This window comes from Cucumis melo, chromosome 6 (assembly GCF_025177605.1).
Source record: "Cucumis melo cultivar AY chromosome 6, USDA_Cmelo_AY_1.0, whole genome shotgun sequence".
Lineage (NCBI taxonomy): Eukaryota > Viridiplantae > Streptophyta > Magnoliopsida > Cucurbitales > Cucurbitaceae > Cucumis > Cucumis melo.
In genome coordinates this window covers 10,209,393-10,233,842 of record NC_066862.1, presented here as the reverse complement: position 1 = coordinate 10,233,842, position 24,450 = coordinate 10,209,393, and the positions used below count along the sequence as shown (strand labels likewise).

The following is a 24,450-nucleotide window of genomic DNA, read 5'->3' as shown; positions in this document are numbered from 1 at the left end:
CCAGCAGATCCGGGTTTTTATCGGAAATGGAGTGCTTGATGGGATGAATCCGAAGAGAGTCCAAAGGGGGAACTTTAAGGTCACAAACCCCATTTAATTCTGATTTTAGTAGGACAGTCCAAACATTGTTGAAGGAGGTTTGCTTGCGGATATAATGTTTGAGAATTTTTGCATGAGAGGATTTACTTCCTTTGGCACATATGGAACGATTGGAAATTCCATAATCTGGAGAAAGATGGGCCCTTGCACTAACAAAATTTGAATTTTCCGTTGCTGAGGCAATCTGAAACGTTTTTTGCATTAAAAGTGTTGAGCTGTCAACAGAAACTTTCAGACAAAATTCATAATTACTCTTATTGGAAATAAAGTGGGCCTTTTTTCATTAATCCTCTTACTTAATGACTCATTTAATGACTCATATAATGACTCTTCAGCTACCAGAAATTTAAAAGCTGGATTAATAGAAGTGGACCCCACTGCCATTTTGCAACAACTGTTAGTCTTGGTTTCGACAAAATTCAAATTAGGAGCCTATTCAGTTGCCCGCGTAAATAATTCCCCTTCAAACTGAATGCCGGCCACTGTCTTCTTCTCTAACGCCGATGGGATGGCCGGAAATTTCTTAAGAACTTCAAATGGATTTCTACCTTGGGGACGAACTGCAAACATTGATTTCGGGACTTTCGGTACCGATGGGAAGAAAGAAGGATCGATATTTTCATCAAGCAAAACATCTCTAACTCTCAAACAATCAATATAGTTATTAAAATCATCCCATAAGGAAGGAATTTTGGAGGGACCGGTAGGATTTAGGAATTTAAAATCTCCAAAATGAAGGTAGATATTTCCCCTTTTTAGGTCAGTAATTTCAATCATGGATGGCACAAAACCACATAAATTCTTCTTAACTTGAATCCGGGATTCACTAACGTTGGTTAAGTTCAGAATTTCAGAGGCTATATCTGTAAGACCTCCAAAATAATCCCCAATAACCTTAAAGGTACTTCTACACCAGTAATCCAAAGGGAGGTTTTTAATCTTGAGCCAACTGCCATAGCCTTTTTGAACAAGTGACTGGCTGTGCTTGAGGTTATCCCATTTTTCAATTTTGAGATGAAAGTTCCCCCACGTCTACCATTTACCTTCCTCACGGATGAAGTCTAATATTGATCCTTGGTCAATGCTAACGAGGGCATTCTCATCGTAAAGAAGATTTATAACAATTTTAGTTTGAAAAAAAACTTCCAACCTCTTACGAATCAGACTCCAGTCGTCTGAGACAAAATAATTTTGATATAATCCATAGATTTTCAAAATTGACTTTCACAACTTCATGTCCCCGCCGCTTGAAACTTTGACTTTCACAACCGCTTGAAACTTTGATATTCTCAATCTTCCGCTGTCGATGTCCCCGCCGAATTCCCTAAAATGGTTGTCCCATCGAAATTCTGAGTAAATCGGCAATTACTGACCAGGTCCATCTAAGTTGGCTATCAAAAAGAAAGATGCTTCTACCAGCTTCTACATCTTCGATAAAGCAAACATCTTTCTCTTTCCAAATGCAATAGTGTGACTGATCGATTTTGCAACTAACAACCTCCATATTGTGCTTTGAGAATTAACGGAGAGATCCCCTAAGAAACCCGGCTGCCGGAGAGGGGACGCGAGGAGGGAGGAGAGAGGGGAGAGAACTTACCTTTTTGATCACCAATTTTCAGTTATACTAGTTAGTTTAGTATATGGGTCGACATATTAGTTTATTCATTATTTAATTAACCACAATTAAGCTTCTCTAATAGTTTCATCAACTTTCATTCTAAATCTACACCAGTTTCTTTTGATTCAATTTCAATTAATAAACCCTTTGTGATCTTAACGATTATGTCTTATGTTATTCTTTCTCCAAGTATTATGGCTTGTTTCAAGGTCTTATGACAAGAGAGACTACACGTAAAAAAATGTGAAATATCAAACCATCAATTCATCCAAAAGCTTAAGCTTGTAGGTGAGGATGAATTTAATATAATATCCAACACTCCCCTTCACTTGTGAGCTTGAAATATCTAGAAAGATGCAAAAAGTGGTAATCAATATTAAATCGGGGAGGAAATAACGTTGTAGAGGCTTGAACGCAGGCCCTTCCTGAACCACCTGCTCTAATACCATCTTAAATCACCAATTGACCCAAAGGCTCAAGTTTGTAGGTGAGGGCAAATTTAATATAATACCAACATGAATCATTAAATCTCGCTCTTTTTCATAAACTTCTAACTATTAATGCACACAGAAGAAAATGTGAATGGGGAACTAACTAACCATGTAACGTGATACTGGGGGGATTCTTGTGACTATGTTATTGACGGAAAGTGAGCATATATAGAGATTATGTTGGAAACTCTTGTGTAGAAAAACCAGAAGGGTTTTGGTCGCAGTAAGTAAGATGTAGAGAGAGAAAGGTGACACAAAAATCAAAATAGTTGCATTTCTGTAACAAAACCGATTTTGAAATGGAATCAAGGCTTGACACAGTAAAACAAAAGATTGTGAGTACAGAATGTCAAAGATACAAGGAGCTAGAACAATTAGTGAATAATTCTACACGTGATTAAAACACAAGATGAACTTAGTTGTAAAAAAAAAAGAGACCATTTGGCACAAAGAGGAAGGGTTGGTTCCATAGCAAAATGATTGTTGGAAAATGCTGTGCTGGTAAGGGCGAGCGGTCAAAGAAAAGGAGAGGCAGTGAAGCTACACTAACGCAAGAAACCAGAGGAAACACCGGTAGGGTGGTCCTTGATGGGGTGGGACATCAAAGAGAAGGAGAGGCAATGGAGCTACGCTAATGCAAAGAAACCAGTAGCCAGAGAAAACACTGTCAGTGATTGACATGAAATCAGAGATTCTCGTCTTCAAGTTTGTCTATATGCCAGTGATAAACATGCAAAAAGAAACGAAAGGGACCAATGCTAACGATGGACATTATTAGCGCTATTTAAGAGTTTAAAGCCCTAAAAGCATCAACTTGATCTCATCAGTTTAAAATAACTAAGTAGTTTATTCTGCCTGGCTTATATCACCTTGATGTAATTCACTAGCAAAAATCATGTTACAGAAGGTAAAAATAACGAATTAAGTTATTGTGCTACGAGAACAGGTAATACTTACTTAGCAACTTTTTCTGGTGTGACATACAGAAGCTTGTATTTGGTGCAATCAGAACTCAAGTCTCTAAAAATTTCTTGTTGTTCACTCCACTCCATATTGGCACTTAGGTAAGCAGCCGATATGTTTGCCTATGGTGTGATATAATTAGCTACAGAAAGAAAATAACAGATTGAGAAAATCATCATAGGTTAAACTTGCCTGTATTAGATGCATGATCTGATCTTGAATAAGAGACACAAGTGGAGATATCACCAATGTTACACCGGGACATATCAAAGCAGGGAGCTGCAGAGAAACCAAATAATAAGTAATAATTTCAACCATGTAAGAAAATTGCCAAGTACCTGACAATCAATGAGGAAATATTCATAGCACTGGAAAAACTTGTATGATAGCAGGCACAAAGAGCTCCAACATCAAAATTGAAGGTTAATAGAGATATAAATGGTAGACCAGTTTGAGTGTCTGAACGGGAAACCTAAAGTAAATGCTTGAGGTTTTGAGATATGTTCATTTACCTGGTAGGTTAGGCTCTTTCCCCCTCCAGTTGGCATTAAAACAAAGACGTCATACCCACTCATTGTAGCATTAATGACCTCTCTTTGATTTGGACGAAATGAGTGATTACCGAACACTTTTTTGTTATTAGCCTTAAAGCATAAAAAATCAAATATAAGATAAGGCAATGAGCATAGAAAAACACAGAAGCTTAATAGCCTTAATGTATCACCTCCAACTCTTTTGTCCAAGAAAAATTCCGGCTGCTCCACTTTTTGTCATTAGAACCTTCAATGTAGTTGACATCAATCACCTTGGGGATGTATGGTTCCCTCTCCACCGGACCAGATGACATTCCAAATCTTTCATCTACATAGGATGAACCCATTGAATTCCATGGCTCAATCCTTCTAGGCTCAAGGTCTTGGTGAATGTAAGAAGTATTTAGTTTTGCATCGGTCCTGAATTCAGCTCCTTGAGGTGTTTCAAAATGAAAAGTCTTCGGAGTAACTGTTGTCGCGAAAAGATGAGACCTGCGCCTTTCCTCATTAACTGCATCTAGAGAAATATGTCTTTCTAGTAGCTGAATTTGTTTATTTAGATGTACCCTGCAAATGAATGGATACGATAATTCAAGTTCCCATTTCTTATGTATTATGCATATAGATAAACAACAAACAAACAAACTACAATATAAAAGGCAAAAGAAAAAATTCTTCTACTTGTACATAAATAGATCCAACCAAAATTCATTCTGTTACGTTCTTTCGGTCCTTGTTTATATACATATGTGCATGCAAGTTAGACATTTTACATACTCCTATTTAGAAAATGGATTGGATACAGGATAGCAAACCTTTCTTGCCGAAGCTTATCGATCTGCACTGGGCTCAGGTTATTAACATTATCAAGCAGGTCATTTGATATAGAGATTAGCCTATCTTTCAACTCCTGCAAATGGCTTGAAGCTTCTGGGCATAGTTCTATCTGTAACATAAGTTGGTAACAATGAATAGCTGAACAAAACGTAATAGCAGATTGAACATTGGATAAAAATATAATACAATGTTCTACACCTTGAAACCATGACTGCAATTAGTGCACAACTCATCTGGATAATTGGATTCCTCTTGTTTGGCAACATTATCTTTCTCAAATATTGGAGTAATTGGTGGAAGCTTAGAAACTGAAGGTTGAGGTGTGCAGGCTGATTGTGATTGGTATTGTTCAACAATTTGGTCCACGTCAATATTCTGTAACCAAGAGTACCCAATTCATGAAATTTCAAATTGGGATCCACCGGACAAAATTATATGTGTGTGTGTACTAAGCCACCCATAAACTAACTGTTCGTTATTTCTATAGAACAGAAATTAGAATTGAGCTGATTACAAAAATAAAAGGTCATTTCAAATTACAGATAAATGTGGAAGTTTGCCGAGAGAAATATAGTTAGAAGTCATCCCATAAAAGAAAGTGAGTCTAAATTTGCTTTATAATAAACAAAAAATAATAAATGTGGATCAAGATTACCTCTATAATCTCGTCATCCTCATCCTCCAAAAAAGAGGGACATATATTTTTCTGGTTAGTTGCAAAACTGACTGAGTCACCCACCCTCTGAAAATGAGAATGATTGATTGTTCGCAGTCTGGCCATATTATTCCCATCTACATCATTTTGGTCCTCCATAACTTTAATATTCCTTGATGCAGAAAGATTTGATCGGAAACTTGAAGGTTTAGTTGTATCAACATTGTATTCACTAAAATGTCTATGTACTTTCTTATGTTGAGAACTAGCATTGGCATCAGACAAACTATTTGATGTAATTCTTCTGCTATCAGCAGGACGGTCAGAAAAAACATCCTTAACTTGTCTAGTGTTTCCAAGTTTGGCATAGTGTCTACAAGAAATCTGGAAATTTGAAAGAGCATTCCAGGCCTGCTAGGAAACACAAGAAATACATTTATTCTGACTCAAAATGAGTATTCCAAGAGTTGCGCTGGACATATACAACTCCAATTTTCCATCTCACACAAGAAAAAGAGTACAATTAGCTAAGAATTAACAGGAAATAGAATGGCCATAAACGATTGTTTTTACTTTAGCAGGTTAGTGGCATACAGAGATACCTTGCCAAATTGAAGTGTCCATTATGCTTTATAGCTAATATGTTACGATATCAAACCCTGATCTAAAACTAGACAAAAGTGAGAAAAGAAAGAAGCAGGGAAAAAAACTCACGTTGGCAGTAATAAAAAAATTTGAACCAGGTGGATTTGCCCTCCTTATTCAAAACCATGGTAATGAGGTAAAAACTCCAAATATAAATACTCATCGTAACCACGATAAATCAGATCTACAATGGAAATGAGAACCAACAATGAAACCCTAGGTCATAGTGTGATCATTGCAAAAAATCATAATACAACAAAGAAGTCACTGGGATATTCATGGTTAACCTCCAGATTGAAAGTCAAACAAAGGAGTTGGAGACAAACGAGGTAGAGCATATCAACCAAGTACATCTCAAAAGGTAACACTTTGTACAACCCAAACTTACGCAAAAGCCATCTGAAGCAAGTGTAGCATCAGTGGCTCAATCAGGTACATCTTTTTGTGCTCTTAATGCGACTACCAATTTTAGTATTATGGAGTGTGAGATCATATGACAGGTGATGTCTCCCTTTTAACAAATTACTCCCATTGTAGTGGCCAACCTCATGTGAGGTGAGAATTGTTGATGAGACTTACTCTAAAATAGTGGGAACGAGCAATGTCTTTATCTCTAAAGATCTCATCTTAGAAAATGTTTAGCATGTCCCAAACCTTATATGCAATATTTCATCCATAAGCAAACTTGCAGTTAGTTAAAAATTTCAGTGCAACAACATTTCACTCACAATCGTACTTTTCAGGATTTGAATTTGCGCACAACGATTGACAATGCTAAAGAATCCTCAGGCCTGTGTCCTAAATATTCCTAAGTGCCAAGTTAAGAAGTTAGGTATGAAGAAATTTCTAAACACAATTGCTATAGAAGAATAATATTGTGGCATAATATTTTAGGTCATCCCAATTTTATATATTTGAAACTGCAGTTTCCAGATATTTAGTAAAAGTTCACAAGTTCTTCAACCTGAGTCATGTGGCTAAGAAAACTCAATCTTCATATTTGATAAGCAACTACAAACTCTCTAATCCTTTTTCTAAGATGCATAGTGATGTTTGGGGTGCAAGTATAGTGAAAAGCCTAACAAGCGCTTAATGGTTTGTTTCCTTCATTAATAGTCGTACTAGACTTACAAGTACTTGGGTGTTTTTAATGAAAGAAAAATATAAGGTTATTTTCATATTTCGAATTTTGTATGCAACACTAAAATCCAAATTCTTCACTCTAATAATGCTAGGGATTACTTTAACATGTCTTTATAGACATTTCAAAATAAAAAGGTATTTGTTCACTTCGGAATGTGCCCAGACACTCCCCAACAAAATGGGATTGCTTAAAGAACAAATAGACACCTAAGTTTCTACAACCTTAACTATATGCCTACCAAGATGCAAATTGCTAACATACTCACCAAGGCTCTATTCAAGAACACTTTTCATACATTAAAGACAAAATGGGATTTAATCAACATATACAATTTAGCTTGAAGGGGAGTGTTGAGAATAGAAAAATATTCTCCCATTAATATCGTTGGTTTTTCCTTGTCTAGTATTTCCTTCTCTCTAAATATGTTTCCTTAATTTTTGCTTTATTTTTGTTTTTCAGTTTTTGCTTGTATGTTTTCCCTCCCCTCTTTAAATTGAGAATTGAAACTCTATACAAAATAACAATAAGAAATAAACTTATCTTCATATCATATATATATGTATGTATTTGTACATATATTCTTAGTATTGGTTAATTGTTAGGACTAACGGTTAATGCTACATATAAAGACAATGTTGCCTGCTTGTAAATAATTCTACCATAATCGATAAAATAACCTACTGCCTTCCCTTACCTTCCCACATTGTGTATACACTATTAAGTTATAATTTTTATTCATATAAAAAAAAGATAGAAATAGATAAGATTGACATCAAATCATTCCTCTTTCTTTTTCTTTTTTTTTTATCAACAACTGAACTTTCATTGAGAAAAACAATAGAATACAAGGACAATCAAAGAAAGAGCCCACAAAACGGGAGGCAACCAACAAAAAGGCCACCAAACCAAAAAATATGATCTTGCAATGTCACACACCCAGCTTGCCACAAATTATTTTTAGTTGCAATCATTCTTTTGATTTACCTTTTTATTTTTAAATTAAGTTGTGATTTTACCTTTTCAATCTGTGATCTTTGTATTCTTTGAAGATTCTGCATCTGACAGGCCAAATTCCTAAACACAAGAAAAGAAAAAACTAGTAAATCATGAGAAACTATCTCTTTCCCGCTTTTGTATGGTATCCTCTAATTTACTAAAAACTTCAATTGAACCTTTCTACAGTTACCTAGAAAGATCTGAGTTATAAGGCCTACTATCCCAATCCAAAAGAAACAAAATTAAAGATCAAAAAAGATTATAAATAGCTTAGGAGAGGAGCCGAGGCATGATGGTAGCCAAGGAGGCTACCAAACATAAAAGGGGAGGGAGACTGGAGAGAGGCTTATGAGGAATATAGCCTTTTTATTTCTTTTGTCACTCTTGCTACGGTTAACAACCCTATTGTCGTTCTAGCCAACGTTTAATCAATAAAATGGCTTTAATTATGTCATTCAAGACATAGTGTACGGTTAAAAATAAAATATGGGTCTGAGACATTGGTTAACAAAATAATTAAAGTCAGATCTCTTGCCATGTCATGCATTCAAACAGGAGGGAAAATAAGCAATCTCGAAGACTAGTAAGTACTAATTAACTGGGAAACTCAGTGCAGAAGGGAAAAAAAAACGAACAATGAATTATCATTGTTTGATGAAAATAAGGCAAAGGGTATGAGCAGTTCGATAAGGATATATGAAATTTAAGCCAATTAATGGGCTAGATACCCAGTGTCCGTTGCTCCTGTAGTAGAAGGCTTTTGTTCTGGTAAGGAGAAGAGAAAATTCGAGCATAGAAACTTCTTTTGGCATGAGAAATCTTTATGTGCTTTTGAGTGTTCCAACCAATTCATTTTAGGACATTTACCACCAAATTTGAGACCGTCGCCTAAATTGCCTTGACTGCAGCATACAGACCAAATGGAGTTAAACACTAAATATAATACGTAAAGGAGATGTAATAATTAAGAGGCAGGGCCGTTACTCTTCTCGCATGTTTTCTTCCTCGATACTTCACACGGATGCCTAGGATCGATGCCCTAAAACACAACAACACTTCTTAAAAATTTCATATGCAGTTGTAAGTAAGAATGGAAGACAGAGAATGCTGATTAAACAATATAATGACCAAAAATGTTGCCGCTTTTTAGTAATTAACATCGCCATTTTGAAATTCTTGCGAGTTGGAAGAGGGATAAATGGAGACGTCAAGAAGAGCGAAAGTTGTACCTTGTGATCAAACTCGGAGACAATGAGGAAATGCGAAGTGAGGCGAAGAAGAAGGTGACGGAAGTGGATCGTCCGGCGGAAGGTGAAAGAAGAAATCAAAAATTGGGTGTTCGCCGACGGTGGATGTGAGCCCCAAAAGTGAAAGTGGTGGAAAAAAATGGCGGGTTGCGATGGTGGGATGGTATTCCATTTCAATTTAATTTCAATCGTATGTAACAATTTACAAACAAAATAAATAATAAATAAATAGACTCGAGTTTAACGTATAACTCAATTCGGATATGTGTGTTGTTAATGGTGAAAGGTTTGGAAGGTTCTACGGTTCAAATTTTTCTATTTTCCTATTAAAAAAGAAAAGCCTATACATTTTTAAAAATTGAGTTTTTTATTTTGTGTACCCTCCCAAACATTTGTAGTGTTTTACTCGATAGTTGATTCCTACCCCTTGTTCTTCTTCGTCTCGATGTTCACTCTCTTGTTACTTTCAACGACTCGACACTTGCACTTACTACCACTCTCATTGTTTATTAGTGATCCTTGATCCATCATAAAAACATTTAAAAGATGATAAAACAATAAAGATAAGGAAATATGATATACTTATTCAAGTTTATAATGATAATCGACAACTAAACAAAGTGATGGATGTAACGAAATGCATATATGACATTGGCAACTCTGAAAGATAAATCTTTTCAATCCACAATGCAAGTGCACAATGTCATACATGTACTAAGTATGGACTATTCAATATTGAGCCGATTAAATAAAACTTACTTGCATTTCGTAAAGTCCGTGTGAACTATTTTATAGATTGTTATGATTTAATCATTTTTAAGTTTACGTTTTCCAATACATCTAGGACAAATATCAGTGTCGTTTATTGGATCATCTATTACAGGAGAAATTTCATCATATACTAAATTATAGGGTTGGCCTCGACGGAAGCCGAGGTCGAGGCATTTGGAGTGGACTTCGACTCATTTGGTGGATTTAGAATATTCAACACGAGGGAGACGAACTAAGACCCAATATGAGGTCAAGGCTTGGGTTTTGGTTCATTTCTACGTGCCTTCTTGTGTTTTCATTGAATCTTGTGCATTGGGTTAAGCTTGTTAAAAACAAAAAACATTGACATGTTTAACCTAATTCACAGTTAATATTTCACAAATAGCCTGAATCTAAAATATAATTCATTATTATAATTTTGCATAAATTTATGACAAATTTAACCTTATGACATCGTTAAATAAAAGATTTTGGAACCAATCACAAATTGTCACGTTGTTTACTAAAATAATTGCATTTGTGATTAACTAAAAATTGGCATGTGTCCCAAATTAAATTTAAAAACAAATTGGTCGATTCTAATGATGTCACATGTTTTTATTATGACAATTGAATTAAATTAATTATTTTGATTCAATTAAATATTATTTACTTTGGCTAAAATGGAAAAAAAAAAAAAAAAAAAAAAAAAAAAAAAAAAGCTTAATTTAGCCCAAAGTTAAATATGACCAAAATCCATATGATTGAGTCCATGGTCCATTAACCAATTAGGCCCAAGTCCATAAAAACCCATCAGGTAACTTTATAAATAGAGGAGTTCTCTTATATAAGGTCTAGAGAATTCTCCCAAAACCAGAAGATTCTCTAACTCCTGAAGCTCTTTTGAAGATATAAGTTTTCTTCCAACTTTAAGAACATCATGCGCTCTGCTGCTTCCTCAAATCAAGCCATCCAACTGAGAGAGAATCAGATCATAAATGTAATGTAACGTCCCAAAACTTTTTAGGTATGTTCTTAACATAATTACTTTATGTTATTGAGAATTTAATTTGTTGGGTGTTAAGTTATTTAAGTTTGAAAAGGAAAAGAAAAGAAAAGAAAAAGAATGATATAAAATTTAAATAAGATAATATAATACAATAATAATAATAATATAATTTAGGGGTCTTTTTACAAATATAACAAAGTGGCAATAAAACAATTTAAAAAGTCGAAAAAAGCTCACAGACCCATAATAGGAAATACAAAAAATGTTCGTCAACAACGCGCTTAAGATATTTGGTACCACACGCATAATATATTTGGTACACGATCATTTATATTTGGTAGTTTAAATTTGGATCGGTAGTTTAAATTTGGATTGCCAAATCTAAACGATTTATTTTTTTCAATTCTATCGTTAATTTAGTTACACGATCGTTTAGATTTGACTATCTCAAATCTAAATGATTTTTTTTTTCAAAATTTGATACACGATAAAGATATTTTTCAAGATTCTTTTGTTACATGATCGTTTAGATTTGTTTACATGATTATTTATTTTCTCCAAGATTTTTGGTACACGATCATTTAGATTTGGCTAAACGATTTTTTTAATTCTTTTTAACGATTTTTTCAAAATTATTTTTATACACGAATTTGATTATCCGAAATCTAAACAACGTAAAAAAAAGGAAGGAAAGAAATCAGATTTCAGAGGTAAAAGAAGAAGGAAAAGAAAAAATACGATTCGCAGCGAAAAAACAGTAAAGGAAGAAAGACGATTCGCATAGAAGAGAAAAATGGAAGGGTAAAATCGAAAAAGGGAAGGAAAGAAATCAAATTTAGGAGGGAAGGAAAGAAATCAAATTTAGAAGGGAAGGAAATAAATCATATTTGGGAGGTAAAAAACGAAGAAAAATAAGAAAGACAAATTCATAGAGAAGAAGAAATACGATTCGCAACGAAAATGACAGTAAAGGAAGAAGACCGTTCGCAGAGAAAAAAAAAGATGGAAGGGCAAAACTTGAATATTTAAAAAATGACTAACTTTATGGGCTTTGTTACACGGATCGTAAATATTTTAATAGTTTGTTATATCTATGGAAGTTTTCCTATAATTTATATATAAATTATATTATTATTATTGTTGTATTATATTATCTTATCATTGTAATAAAATAAAGAACAAAAAACTAAATAAGAACAATGCAATAACACAAAAGAAGAATATAGAAGAGAGGAAGAAGAGAAGATAATTGAACTCAATTGTGGTGTGTCTTACAAAGGCACCACACATGTCTATTTATAGGACATATCATGGTATAGGTTACATTATAGAATTCAATGGGATGAATGTTACAATATGGAATTGAATGGGAGTTATATGAAAATTTTAACCTATGTAGGTTATGGATATCTACATTTATAATATATCATTATATTTATAATACTTCCCCTTAGATAAAAATAAATGTCTCGTTAAAATCTTACTAGGAAAAAACCCGATGGGAAAAAAATTCTAGTGAAGGAAAAAGAGTACATCATTTTTATACATTAATAATTGCCTCATTAAAAACCTTGCTAAGAAAACCCAATGAGAAAAATCATAGTCAAGAGAAAAAGAGTGCACTATTCCTATTTCTTAAGGGCAATATTTCTACTCCCCCTTGTGAATACATCACTTGAGTTCTATGAGTTGCCGCATTCCAATGTTGTGCACCAACTTTTCAAATGTTGATGTGGGTAATGCTTTTGTGAATAAGTCTGCTGAGTTGTCTTTTAAAGAAATTTGTTGAACACTTATGTCACTATTTTCTTCAAGGTCATGTGTATAGAAGAGTTTTGATGAGATATGCTTTGTTCTATCTCCTTTTATATACCCTCATTTGATTTGTGTTATACATGCGGTATTATCTTCAAATAACATTATTGGTAAATTTTTACTGAAAGACAAACCACATGTTTCTCGAATATGATGAGTCATTGACCTCAACCATACACATTCTCTGCTAGCTTCATGAATTGCAAGAATTTCTACATGATTCAATGAAGTGGCCGTAATGGTTGTAATGGTTTGCTTTACAAACTGCCAAGATATAGCAGTTCCTCCACATATAAACAAATAACATATTTGAGATCTTGTTTTGTATAGATCAAATAAATATTCAGCATCTGCATAATCAACTAAATCAAAGTTTGATTTATTTGAATAAAACAAACTCACATCAATTGTCCCTCGAAGATAACGAAGTGCATGCTTAACTCCATTATTATAATGTCTTTTTGTTGGAGAAGAACTATATCTTGTTAATAAATTTACTGAAAATGTTATATCTGGTATTGTGTTATTAACAAGATACATTAGTGCACCTATTGCACTAAGGTATGGTATTTCAGGACCAAGTAATTCTTCATTATCTTATCGAGATCGAAAGATATCATTTTTTACATCTAGTGATCGAACCACCATTATAATCTTTTTAAAATCTTTTCTGTATATGTCGATTTGCAAGCCAATGCAAAATTTTGTTTATCAAGATCCTTCATTTCAAATTCCTTTTTGAGATATTCTACTGCCTTTGAAAGCTCTTCGAGAGTTCAAATTATATTTAAATCATCAACATATACAACTATAATCGCAAATCCTCACTATGATTTCTTAATAAAAGCAAATGGACAAATTGGATTATTTTGATAACCTTCTTTCAATAAATATTCATTTAAGCGATTGTACCATATTCGTCCTTATTGTTTCAATTCATATAATGATATTTATGACTGAACATAATTGTATCTTAAATCTTTCAAGGATTTTCATATAGATTTCATTTTCCAAATATCCATACAAGTATGTTGTAACTACATCCATAAGATGCATGTCAAGATTTTCACATACAATCAGACTAATTAAATATCTTAATGTAATAGCATCCACCACAGGAGAATATGTTTTCTCATAACCAATGTCTAGTTATTGAGAAAATCCTTGTGCAACAAGTCGTGCTTTATATATAGTGACCTCATTATTTTCATTTCGTTTATGCACAAATATCCATTTTAAATCCCACATATTTTACACACTAGTACAAATTTGGGTTTTAACAACAATACAAATCAAAACATTGTGTCGTTAAAAATAAAAAAAGGGGTAAGGTATGAGTAAAATGTGTCGTTGAAAATAGAAGCGACAAACTATTTCTTGACACAATTCTATTGTCACAATTTAATTTTTCTTGACACATTTAAAGTGTCGTTAATTAATGACAAATTCTTTGTGTCATTAAATAAACTTTAAAATAAAAAAACCAAAAATTCAAAAAATTTCAATTCCCTCTTCGCGCGACATTCAAAAAGAGTTTTAAAAATTGCTCAATATTTTCTCTCTCTCCCTACCAAAAAATGGGAAACAACATAACTCATCTCCAAATCTAAGAGACTGTCGTCAAACCCACTAATCTCACACCGTCGAACAAGCAAACATTGTCTAAAGGACTGTCGTCGAACCCACCAATCTAAGAGACTGTTGTTGAAAAATCTTGGCCCCTCTGATTTCTCTTCTCCTTCGGCTACTAGAAAAATGGGTTTTAATGACACTACTAATCAAGATATTTTGTCGTTGAAAAAAAAAAGATAGGGTGAGGTACCATTGTGTCGTTGAAAATTATTTATTGACACAATTTAATTTTTCTTAACACATTTAAAGCGTCATTAATTATCAACAAATTTTATGTGTCATTTAAAAGATTTCGAAATAAGAAAACCTCAAATTTCAAAGTTTGTTAATTCTCTCTCTCACGCAATTAAAATTATATGACAATAGCATTTCTTTTCTCAAGATTTTCTATCTCTACAAAAAACGCGAAGGCCTAGGCTCTCTCTACCTATATCATGCATATATTCATTATTTTTATAATTTTATACAGAATTAGAATCTAGACTCTATTACGAACACAATGCAATGCAATGAAAAACACTTAAAACGAAGTCCGAACAAACAAAAATGGGTAAATCGAAAACAGAAACCAATTGGTAAATAACCAAAGAGATTCAATACTTCCACGCGTGTAAACACCTCAAGGTCGCGAGTTTGCATCCCAGCCGAGCGTATTCCTTTATTTTCCATTTTTGAAAGACTTCACGTGCGCACCTTCTCCACTCTTCAGCCAATCTATGCATGCCACATGTCGTCTTCTCCTCACGTGCACGCCTTTGATGTCCTGTGTTCGAATCACATAGCCTGCAAATCATTTTTCTCACATATTTTCAATGGTAATCTTGTAAATATATAACAACTTTTCGAAAATCCTCTCCTTTCTGTCAAACTGAGCGCGCGCCTGGCTCTGAAGTTATGAGTTCGAAACCCATGAAGCGGTTATTTTCATTTCTTTTCTATATATAACTCATTTTCTCGTAAATCTTAATCAATTTTTAGTTATATTTGATCCATTCATAAATCCAACTCTAATTTTCACCCAAATTCTCTTTAAATATCAATTTTTCAGAACTCTCCCATCTCATTCTGTCATTTTTTTCTTTAAAAAATATTCCGACAATCTTTTATTTCAATGGAGAAAAAATTCTAGCAAGATATTTCATCAATCTTTTATTCCAAGATATTCCATCAATCTTTTATTTCGGTAATTTTCTAAGAGGTAAGAGGATCATGGATATTCAATTTATTTGAGAGTTTCTTCCATTTTTCTTCTAATTTAGCATGTTGATTCTTTAATTTTTGTTCAAGAACGAATTCAATTCCATGTGATCTTTATGAAACAATCTTTTAATTTGCTCTTGATTGTTTAATTAGTATGCAAGATATTTTTTGTTTAGAAAATTAAAGTGCAAAATTCAATTGATTATCTTTGTCTACGAGAAATATTTTTTGATCTAATGGAGAGGTAATCGTCTAAGAAGTTGTAGATACAACATTTATCCTTTATTTATTATTTTATTTTTATTTATTTACTTTATTTTACTTGATTTTTATTTTATTTTGAAAGTTGGATTTGAATTTGAATTTAACTTTTTTTTTTAAAAAGAATATAAGTCTCTTCCCTATTTTCTCTAACTCACCCAATTTTCTCTCTCACTCCCACCTTATTCACTTTTATCCCTATTTTCCCTCAACTAACCCAATTTTTTCTTTTTCTTTCACTCCTACCTTCTCCACCGTAAAAACAAAGACAATTTTCTTGGGAGGGTATGAGATCAATTGGAAGGGTCGAAAAAAGGAAACTATTATGTCAAAGGTAATTTTTTTAAAAAAACTTTCTCTCTTTCCCTTCCCTTTTGGGTTGAAAAAAAGCTAAGTAAAATTATTATGTCAAATTGGTCTTCAAATGTAACTTTTTTTTTTTTTTTAATTTCCTCCCTTTCCCTTCCCCTTTGAGAGTAAGATCAATTATAAGGATGTATTTTTCAAATTTGTTTTTGTTATAATTTTGTTAATTAATTTTAAGGTGACTTTAATTTTGTTAGGGTTAGGCCTGTTAGTTAGGCCAATTGGGTTTACTATGCTTTATTGTTTCTGCAAATTTAGACCAATTGAATTTTTATTGTTGCATCAAATTTAGCAGATTTAGGCCAATTAATTTCAATGTGGTTCGAATTTGTTAGATTCAGGTCATTTGAGCTTTTAATTTTGTTAGGTTTAGGCTGCCAATTGATTCAAATTTGTTAGATTTAGGCCATTTTATTCTATATTCCCAATTGATTCAAATTTGTTAGATTTAGGCTATTTTATTCTATATTCCCAATTGATTTAATTTGTTGGTTTATTGTTTCACTACTAAAAAAAGAGGCTTTCTTGACGGTTGCATTTTTATTTTCTTGACGGTTTTTGGAAAAAACATCAAGAAAGGGGTGGTTTAATAGAAAAACCGTCAAGAATTTTTACGAAAAAGTGGAGGGTAAAATATTTTTAGCTTTCTTGACGGTAAGAAATATGAACCTTTTCTTGATGGTTATAAACTGTCAAGGATTATCTTCTAAATTCTTGACGTTTTTAAAACGTCAAGAATTTTTATGAAGTTGACATTCTTGACGTTTTTCAAAATGTCAAATATAATATATAGTTATTCTTGACGTTTTAAAAACGTCAAGTAATATCGATTAAATTCTTGACGTTTTAAAACGTCAAGAATTTTTATGAAATGCGAAGAGGAGTAATTTTAAAATTTCTTGACATTTTTAAAACATCAAGTAAGAGGATTTTTTCTTGACGTTTCAGAAATGTCAAGAATTACTAAATAATTGAAAAAAACACAAGATAACCGATTTTGCATTTCTTTAACAAAACCGATTTTGAAATGGAATCAAGGCTTGACACACTAACACAAAAGATTGTGAGTACAGAATGTCAAAGATACAAGGCGCTAGAACAATTTGTGAATAATTCTACCCGTGATTAAAACACAAGATGAACTGAGTTGTAAAAAAAAGAGACCATTTGGCACAAAGAGGAAGGGTTGGTTCCATAGCAAAATGATTGTGGGAAAATACTTTGACTAATGAATCAATTATTCAGATATCATAATATACGTCATAAGGAAAAAGAAAGAATTTTATGTTCTATTTGTATCTTACAAATAAATAAGAACATTTTTTAAGGTCTTCTCTTCTTTAATTAAGAACAAAAATTTTACTCGTACTTGTCAAATAATATAAACCTATACATTTGATTTTTATGTAAGAAATTATTGAAAAAATTTACAATTTCCCATTTCCCCTTGTTTCAATATTCTGCCCTCACGTTTTATTTGAAAATTACATATATATGATTGTAGCTCAATGGAAATAGGTTTGTTGTTGGTAGAGATACAAAGATAAACAAATCGAGTGGTTTGTAGTCACCAATCAAAATTCAAAGTAGAGTGTCATAGATATAGACACCAACACAGCAACATGCCACTTTTTTAAAAAGTAGGACAAGTTCACGCGACTGGTGAGAGAGATGGGCGGCGACGGCGATCGGCGGAGGGTTAGGGTAGGGAGGGTTGGTGCCCTGGTGGGGGGATTAGAAAAGAGAAGGTGGAGGGCGCGAAACTTTTTGTTTTAAGAAAAAATTAAAAATAGATAAACCTAATAAATATTGCCATTGAGTTAGACTAATGGGCTGTTCCTATGGGTTTTTCTTTTCTTTGGACGTGTCTAAAACTTAAAAAAAATCAACGTGCTAGCTATCGTGTCAGAGACGTGTCGGGAACATGTCCAACAATGATGATTGACCATATTAAGAGTGTCAGTGCTTCTTAGATGTTATTGACTTAAGTGGATGAGAGATGCTTCTTAAATTATTTTCCCTAAATTAGTGCTTAGGTGGTGTGTGGGTGGGTGTGGGGTTAAGCATTAAGTTTGAAGATGTTATTGATTTATTTAATTTTGTTAAATATGGCAAAAATACCCCTACCTTCTCCCATGTCCCTTCCTAAATTCCAGTTTTCCTTTTATTGCGAATGTTATATATGCATTTCGGTACATCCATCACTCTTTAGTTGTTGTCGGTCATTGCTATAAACTTGAATAACCATATCATATTTCCTTATCTTTATTGTTTTAGAAATTGCACACAAGCAATAACGGTTAGGAGGAAGAAAATGCTTAACCTTAATATGTGCTCGAGGAAAGTCAACATGATGAGATATTTGGCAAAACCATGGCGTACTCTTTTCAAGGTAAGAGGTCCTCTATCTTTTTCAAGCACACACATATATGCAATTTTATGTTATTTGATTTTTCAATTTCGTTTTCTTGTAGAGTCAATATGTTCGCTTCAATTCCGTTACTTCAATTGTAAGATTATTCGTCATCATCACTCTCACTCAAGTACAACATCCTTACTGCAATCTAACAACTTTCTTGTATTGCATCTATCCTGGTATTGATTAGAGAATTGAAGGGGCAGTTACCCCGGTTCAAGTTCAAATATCGAGTAGGTCTTGCTCTAATCTAAAAGAATTTAAAGTTGATAATTAATATTTTAAATCTTGTTTTTGTAGGTACTTGTACCGTATATGCAGCGGTGGCTGCGGTAGAAGGAATCTACCGCATACAAACCAGAAATTTGGTAAAAATTTTCGAATTCGAGGCTATTCTTAATTGTATACCCGACGACAAAGATGGTAGGTATACAATTTTAAGAATACTTGAGTATGCCAAACATTATGGTTTTTTTGCTAAATGGGCAATCGACGGCAGAAAACAAGGTAAATATTTCAATATAGAAAATAAAGTAAATATTTCTATTATAATAAAAATAGAGACTAACAATTGTATTTTTATATTTAGGCTATCAAAGCGGAATTTTGGACTCGAGGTAAGGTGAATGAGTGGACCTTTATCGACCATTTAAATCGTCAACCTTTATTGGTCTTAGTGAAGATCGGCCAAGATTTTTTCAAATACAGAGGGATAGGTTAAAAGATGTGGTCGGGTATACGCCCCAATATTACATCTTTTAACGTGGACCACACCATGCTTCAAGATGTAATATTAGGGCGTATACCCGACCACATCATTTAACCTCGTATATTTGAAAAAATCTTCGTCGATCTTCAATAAGACCAGTGAAGGTTGACGATTTAAATAGTCGATAAAGGTCCACTTATTTACCTTACCTCGAGTCCAAAATTTCGCTTTGATAGCCTAAATATAAAAATACAATTGTTAGTCTCTATTTTTATTATAATAGAAATATTGAAATATTTACTTTATTTTCTATATTGAAATATTTACCTTGTTTTCTGCCGCCCATTTGGCAAAAAACCATAATGTTTGGCATACTCAAGTATTCTTGAAATTGTATACCCACCATCGTCGTCGGGTATACAATTAAGAATAGCCTCGAATTCGGAAAATTTTACCAACTTTCCGGTTTGTATGCGGTAGATTCCTTCTACCGCAGCCACCGCTGCATATACGGTACAAGTACCTACAAAAACAAGATTTAAAATATTAATTATCAACTTTAAGTTCTTTTAGATTAGAGTAAGACCTACTCGATATTTGAACTTGAACTGGGGTAACTGCCCTTTCAATTCTCCAATCAATACCAAGATAGATGCCTCGTTGCTGTAATACAAGAAAGTTGTTAGATTGCAATAACGATGTTGTACTTGAGTGAGAGTGATGATGACGAATAATCTTACAATTGAAGTAACAGAATTGAAGCAAACATATTGACCCTACAAGAAAACGAAATTGAAAAATCAAATAACATAAAATTGCATATGTGTGTGCTTGAAAAAGATAGAGGACCTCTTACCTTGAAAAGAGTACGCCATGGTTTTGCCAAATATCTCATCATGTTGACTTTCCTCGAGCACATATTAAGGTTAAGCATTTTCTTCCTCCTAACCGTTATTGCTTGTGTGCAATTTCTAAAACAATAAAGATAAGGAAATATGATATGGTTATTCAAGTTTATAGCGATGACCGACAACAACTAAAAGTGATAGATGTACCGAAATGCATATATAACATTGGCAACCTTGAAAGAGCACAATGTCGCAATGTAATCTACAATACAAGTGCACAATGTCTTTCACTGTCTTTCATTCTTACTTACAATTACATATGAAAATTTTAAGAAGTTATGTTGTGTTTTAGTGCATCGATCCTAGGCATCTGTGCGAAGTATCGAGGAAGAAAACACGCGAGAAGAGTAACGGCCCTGTCTCTTAATTATTACATCTCCTTTATGTATTATATTTAGTGTTTAACTCTAGTTGGTCTGTATGCTGCAGTCAAGGCAATTCAGGCAACGATCTCAAATTTGGTGGTAAATGTCCTCAAATGAATTGGTTGGAACACTCAAAAGCACATAAAGGTTTTGTGAGGTTTCTCACCCTTTTCATACACTATTTATACTAGATCAATGGAAAAACACAGAGGCAGCACTCTGTATTTATATATTTATATTGCCAAAACAGTATTTACAAGATGTAGAATAGAAACAACAAAGAACAATCCAACCTCTTTCTCTAGGCTAGGGTAGGCTCCTTCAGCCGCCAATCTCCTTTCTTACCAATACATTCTTCATATATTTCTCATACCTAACTTACTACCCTCCCCTTGCTATTTATAAGACAAGTGTCCGAATAGGACAAATAATACTATCATGTAGGGCCCACTTGCTGTTCCACTATCCCACTACCCCATTTCAATTATTTCTTTCCTCCATGCTATCTTGTGTAATTCCTTTCTTGCCCTTCCTCTTATACACATTAATAATAGGAGGTCTTACAATACCCCGGGGTTCCAAAATCACCTTGTCCTCAAGGTGGAATGAGGGAAACTGTTGGTTCATTGAGTAAACGGATTCCCAGGTGGCTTCACTGTCGGATAATCCTTTCCATTTCACCAGTCATTCATTTGCTCCCAATTCTGGACTCCAACGGATGCCTAGAACTGTTTCCGGCCAAAGTTGTAACTCAAATTCGGCCGTGAGCTTTGGCTGTTGGGTTTGGATTGTGTGATGTTTGCCTAGTTTAAGTTTGAGTTGCGAAATGTGGAAAACGTTGTGAATTGAAGCTTCTGGGGGCAGATCAAGTCGATAGGCCATCTCTCCTATGGTTTCAGTGATGCGATATGGGCCATAATACTTAGGAGCTAGTTTTTCGGCCCTTTTCTTTGCTAAGGAACGTTGACGGTAAGGCCTCAGCTTGAGATAGACTTCATCTCCCACTTTAAACTTAAGTTCTCTCCTCTTTGAATCAGCAAATTTCTTCATTCTGTTTTGAGCAATAGTGAGGTTTTCCTTGAACGTGCTAATAGCCAAGTCTCTCTCTTTCAGCATTGTTTCGACTTCATCATTAGGTGTCTTCTTATCTCCATAGGATATCAAGGGTGGTGGAGGTCTACCATACACGGCTTGGAAGGGGGTCGTTCGTGTTGAAGAGTGGAAGGTGGTATTGTACCATAACTCCGCCCATGGTATGAACTGATGCCATTTGTTCGGTTGCTCATTACAGAAACATCTTAAGTAGGTTTCTAAACACTGATTGACTCTTTCTGTCTGGCCGTCGGTTTGAGGATGAAAAGCGGTGCTTCGTTTGAGGATAGTATCCATGGCATAGAATAATTCCTTTCAAAAGTTGCTTAAAAAGATTTTATCCCTGTCTGATATGATTGACTTAGGGATGCCATGTCTTCGAACTATTTTATCAATGAATTCGATGGCTACTTGCTTTGTTGAGAACGGGTGTTTCATGGTGACAAAGTAAGCATATTTGCTCAGCCGGTCAACCACCACCATAATCACATTCATACCTCCTGCTTTAGGCAACCCTTCGATGAAGTCCATAGTCCAATCTTCCAATATGCGGTCGGGTATGGGTAATGGTTGAAGAACCCCTGCCGGTTTGGTTGCTTCACTCTTATTTCTTTGGCAGATTCCACACTGTTCAACATACTTCTTAATATCTGTCTTCATACCCTTCCAAAATAACTCACCACTCATCCGCTTATAGGTCCTCAAAAATCCTGAATGTCCTCCAAATATAGAATCGTGAAAAGTGTGTAAAAGGCTGGGTATAAGTGAAGAAGATTTGGACAGCACCACTCTTCCTTTATACTAACTTTTCATTCAACAAGGAATATTTTCCCTCTAGTGCCGGGTCAGTCTGCAACTGTTGTGTTATGAGTTGAAGTTCTTCATCCTTCTCGACTTCCTTTGTAACTATTTCCATGTCTACAATTCCTGCCGTTGACATTGCTTTCAATTCTAACGGGTGATCCATTCTTGAGAGTGCATCAACTGCTTTATTTTGGAGTCCCGGTTGATATAAAATTTCAAAGTCATATCCCAACAGCTTGGTTAACCACTTTTGGAACTGTGGTTGCACCTATCTCTGCTCCAATAAAAACTTTAGAGCTTTTTGGTCCGATATAATGGTAAACCTCCTTCCTAAGAGACAATGCCGCCATTTCTGCACTGATAGTACTACAGCCATCAATTCTCTCTCGTAGATGGACTTGGATTGGGCCCTTGTAGACAACTTCTGGCTGAAGAATGCGATGGGATGGCTGTTCTGAGACAGTACTGCTCCCAATCCACTGCCTGAGGCATCAGTCTCTATCATAAAAGGCAAAGACCAATCGGGTAGTGCGAGTACGGGTATGGTAGACATAGCTGATTTCAGACTTTCAAATGCAAGGGTGACGTTCTCATCCCATTTGAAAGCATTCTTCTGCAGTAGTTTGGTCAAGGGTGCTGCAATCTCACCATAACTTTTGACAAAGCGTCTATAATAGCCCGTCAGCCCTAAAAATCCTCTTAAGCCTGTTATATCTTTAGGTTGTGGCCATTGGAGCATACATCTAACCTTATCTTGGTCTGCTTCTACCCCATGTTTTGAAATAATATGGCCCTAAACCCTAAACCCCATGTTTGCGAATGAGCGAAAACACATTTCTTGCGATTAGCATATAATTGGTTATCTCTTAGTATTGCAAACACCATCCCTAAGTGTCTCTCATGCTCCGTTATGTCCGAACTATAAACCAATATATCATCAAAGAAAACCAATACACAACGTTGGAGGAAAGGCTTAAATACCTGATTCATGAGGGATTGGAAAGTGGCAGGTGAGTTTGTTAGTCCAAAAGGCATCACCATGAATTCATAATGGCCTTCATGCGTCCTAAACGCAGTCTTCTCGATATCTTCTTCTTTCATTCGGATTTGATGGTAGCCTGATTTTAAATCTAGCTTGGAGAACACCGTTGCCCTATGTAATTCATCCAAGACTTCTTCAATAACTGGAATGGGGAATTTATCGGCTATTGTAATCTTGTTCAGCTTCCTGTAATCCACGTAAAACCTCCAGCCCCCATCTTTTTTCTTGACTAACAACACTGGACTTGAGAAAGGGCTGTGACTTGGTCTAATGATTCCGGTCTGCAGCATTTTAGTGACCAGTTTCTCTATCTCTTCCTTCTGTTGATGGCCGTATTTATATGGCCGGACATTGATTGGCTTCTGCCCTGGCATGGTGAATATGCAATGATCGACAGCTCTCTTTGGTGGCAAAGTGGTAGGGATGTCAAACACATTCGAATACTGATTAAGTAAGAACTGGATCATTGGTAATCCCTCCTCATTGCCTTGCTGACCAGTTGTCTTGCTTTCTTTGCAATCATTTTCGATCTCATACCCTTGCCAGTTAATCAGAAAACCTTGATCTTTCGCTTCCCATGTCTTCTCTAAAGTCTTTAGTGAACATTCTGCTCTTATCAAGGCCGGGTCTCCCTTTAGAACTACCTTATTTCCTTCCTTCCAGAAAACCATTGTCAACGATGGCCAATGTATCTTCATGGTACCTGTTGTATCCAACCATTGCATTCCCAATACCACGTCTACTGTCCCCAGTCCCACTACCAACAGATCAATTACAACTTTTAGCCCTTCAAGCTAGATTTCCACTTTGCTGCAAATGCCCTCTCCTTTACAACTGGTGCCATCCCCAGTGG

At 34.6% G+C, this 24,450-nt stretch overlaps 1 protein-coding gene across 4 annotated transcripts in view; it reads right to left on the bottom strand.

Moving 5' to 3' along the window:
- The window catches only part of LOC103496104 (ATP-dependent DNA helicase Q-like 4A), a 71,645-nt gene that overhangs the window by 14,784 nt on the left and 32,411 nt on the right, over positions 1–24,450 (bottom strand). Inside the window, exons 1-11 of one of the 4 annotated variants that reach the window (XM_008457835.2) lie at positions 9,211–9,416; positions 8,966–9,020; positions 8,710–8,883; positions 8,002–8,059; positions 5,197–5,607; positions 4,740–4,916; positions 4,520–4,650; positions 3,896–4,271; positions 3,684–3,815; positions 3,364–3,450; positions 3,166–3,293 (exon numbers count right to left, since the gene is read on the bottom strand). In XM_008457835.2, coding sequence (XP_008456057.1) covers positions 3,166–3,293; positions 3,364–3,450; positions 3,684–3,815; positions 3,896–4,271; positions 4,520–4,650; positions 4,740–4,916; positions 5,197–5,607; positions 8,002–8,059; positions 8,710–8,883; positions 8,966–8,976 — 1,685 coding nt within the window. In that variant the 5' untranslated portion in view covers positions 8,977–9,020; positions 9,211–9,416. Of the gene's footprint in view, positions 1–3,165; positions 3,294–3,363; positions 3,451–3,683; positions 3,816–3,895; positions 4,272–4,519; positions 4,651–4,739; positions 4,917–5,196; positions 5,608–5,910; positions 6,026–8,001; positions 8,060–8,709; positions 8,884–8,965; positions 9,021–9,210; positions 9,417–24,450 lie in introns of those variants that run through there. The other 3 variants (XM_008457839.2, XM_051086922.1, XM_051086921.1) reach the window with 3 other exon arrangements.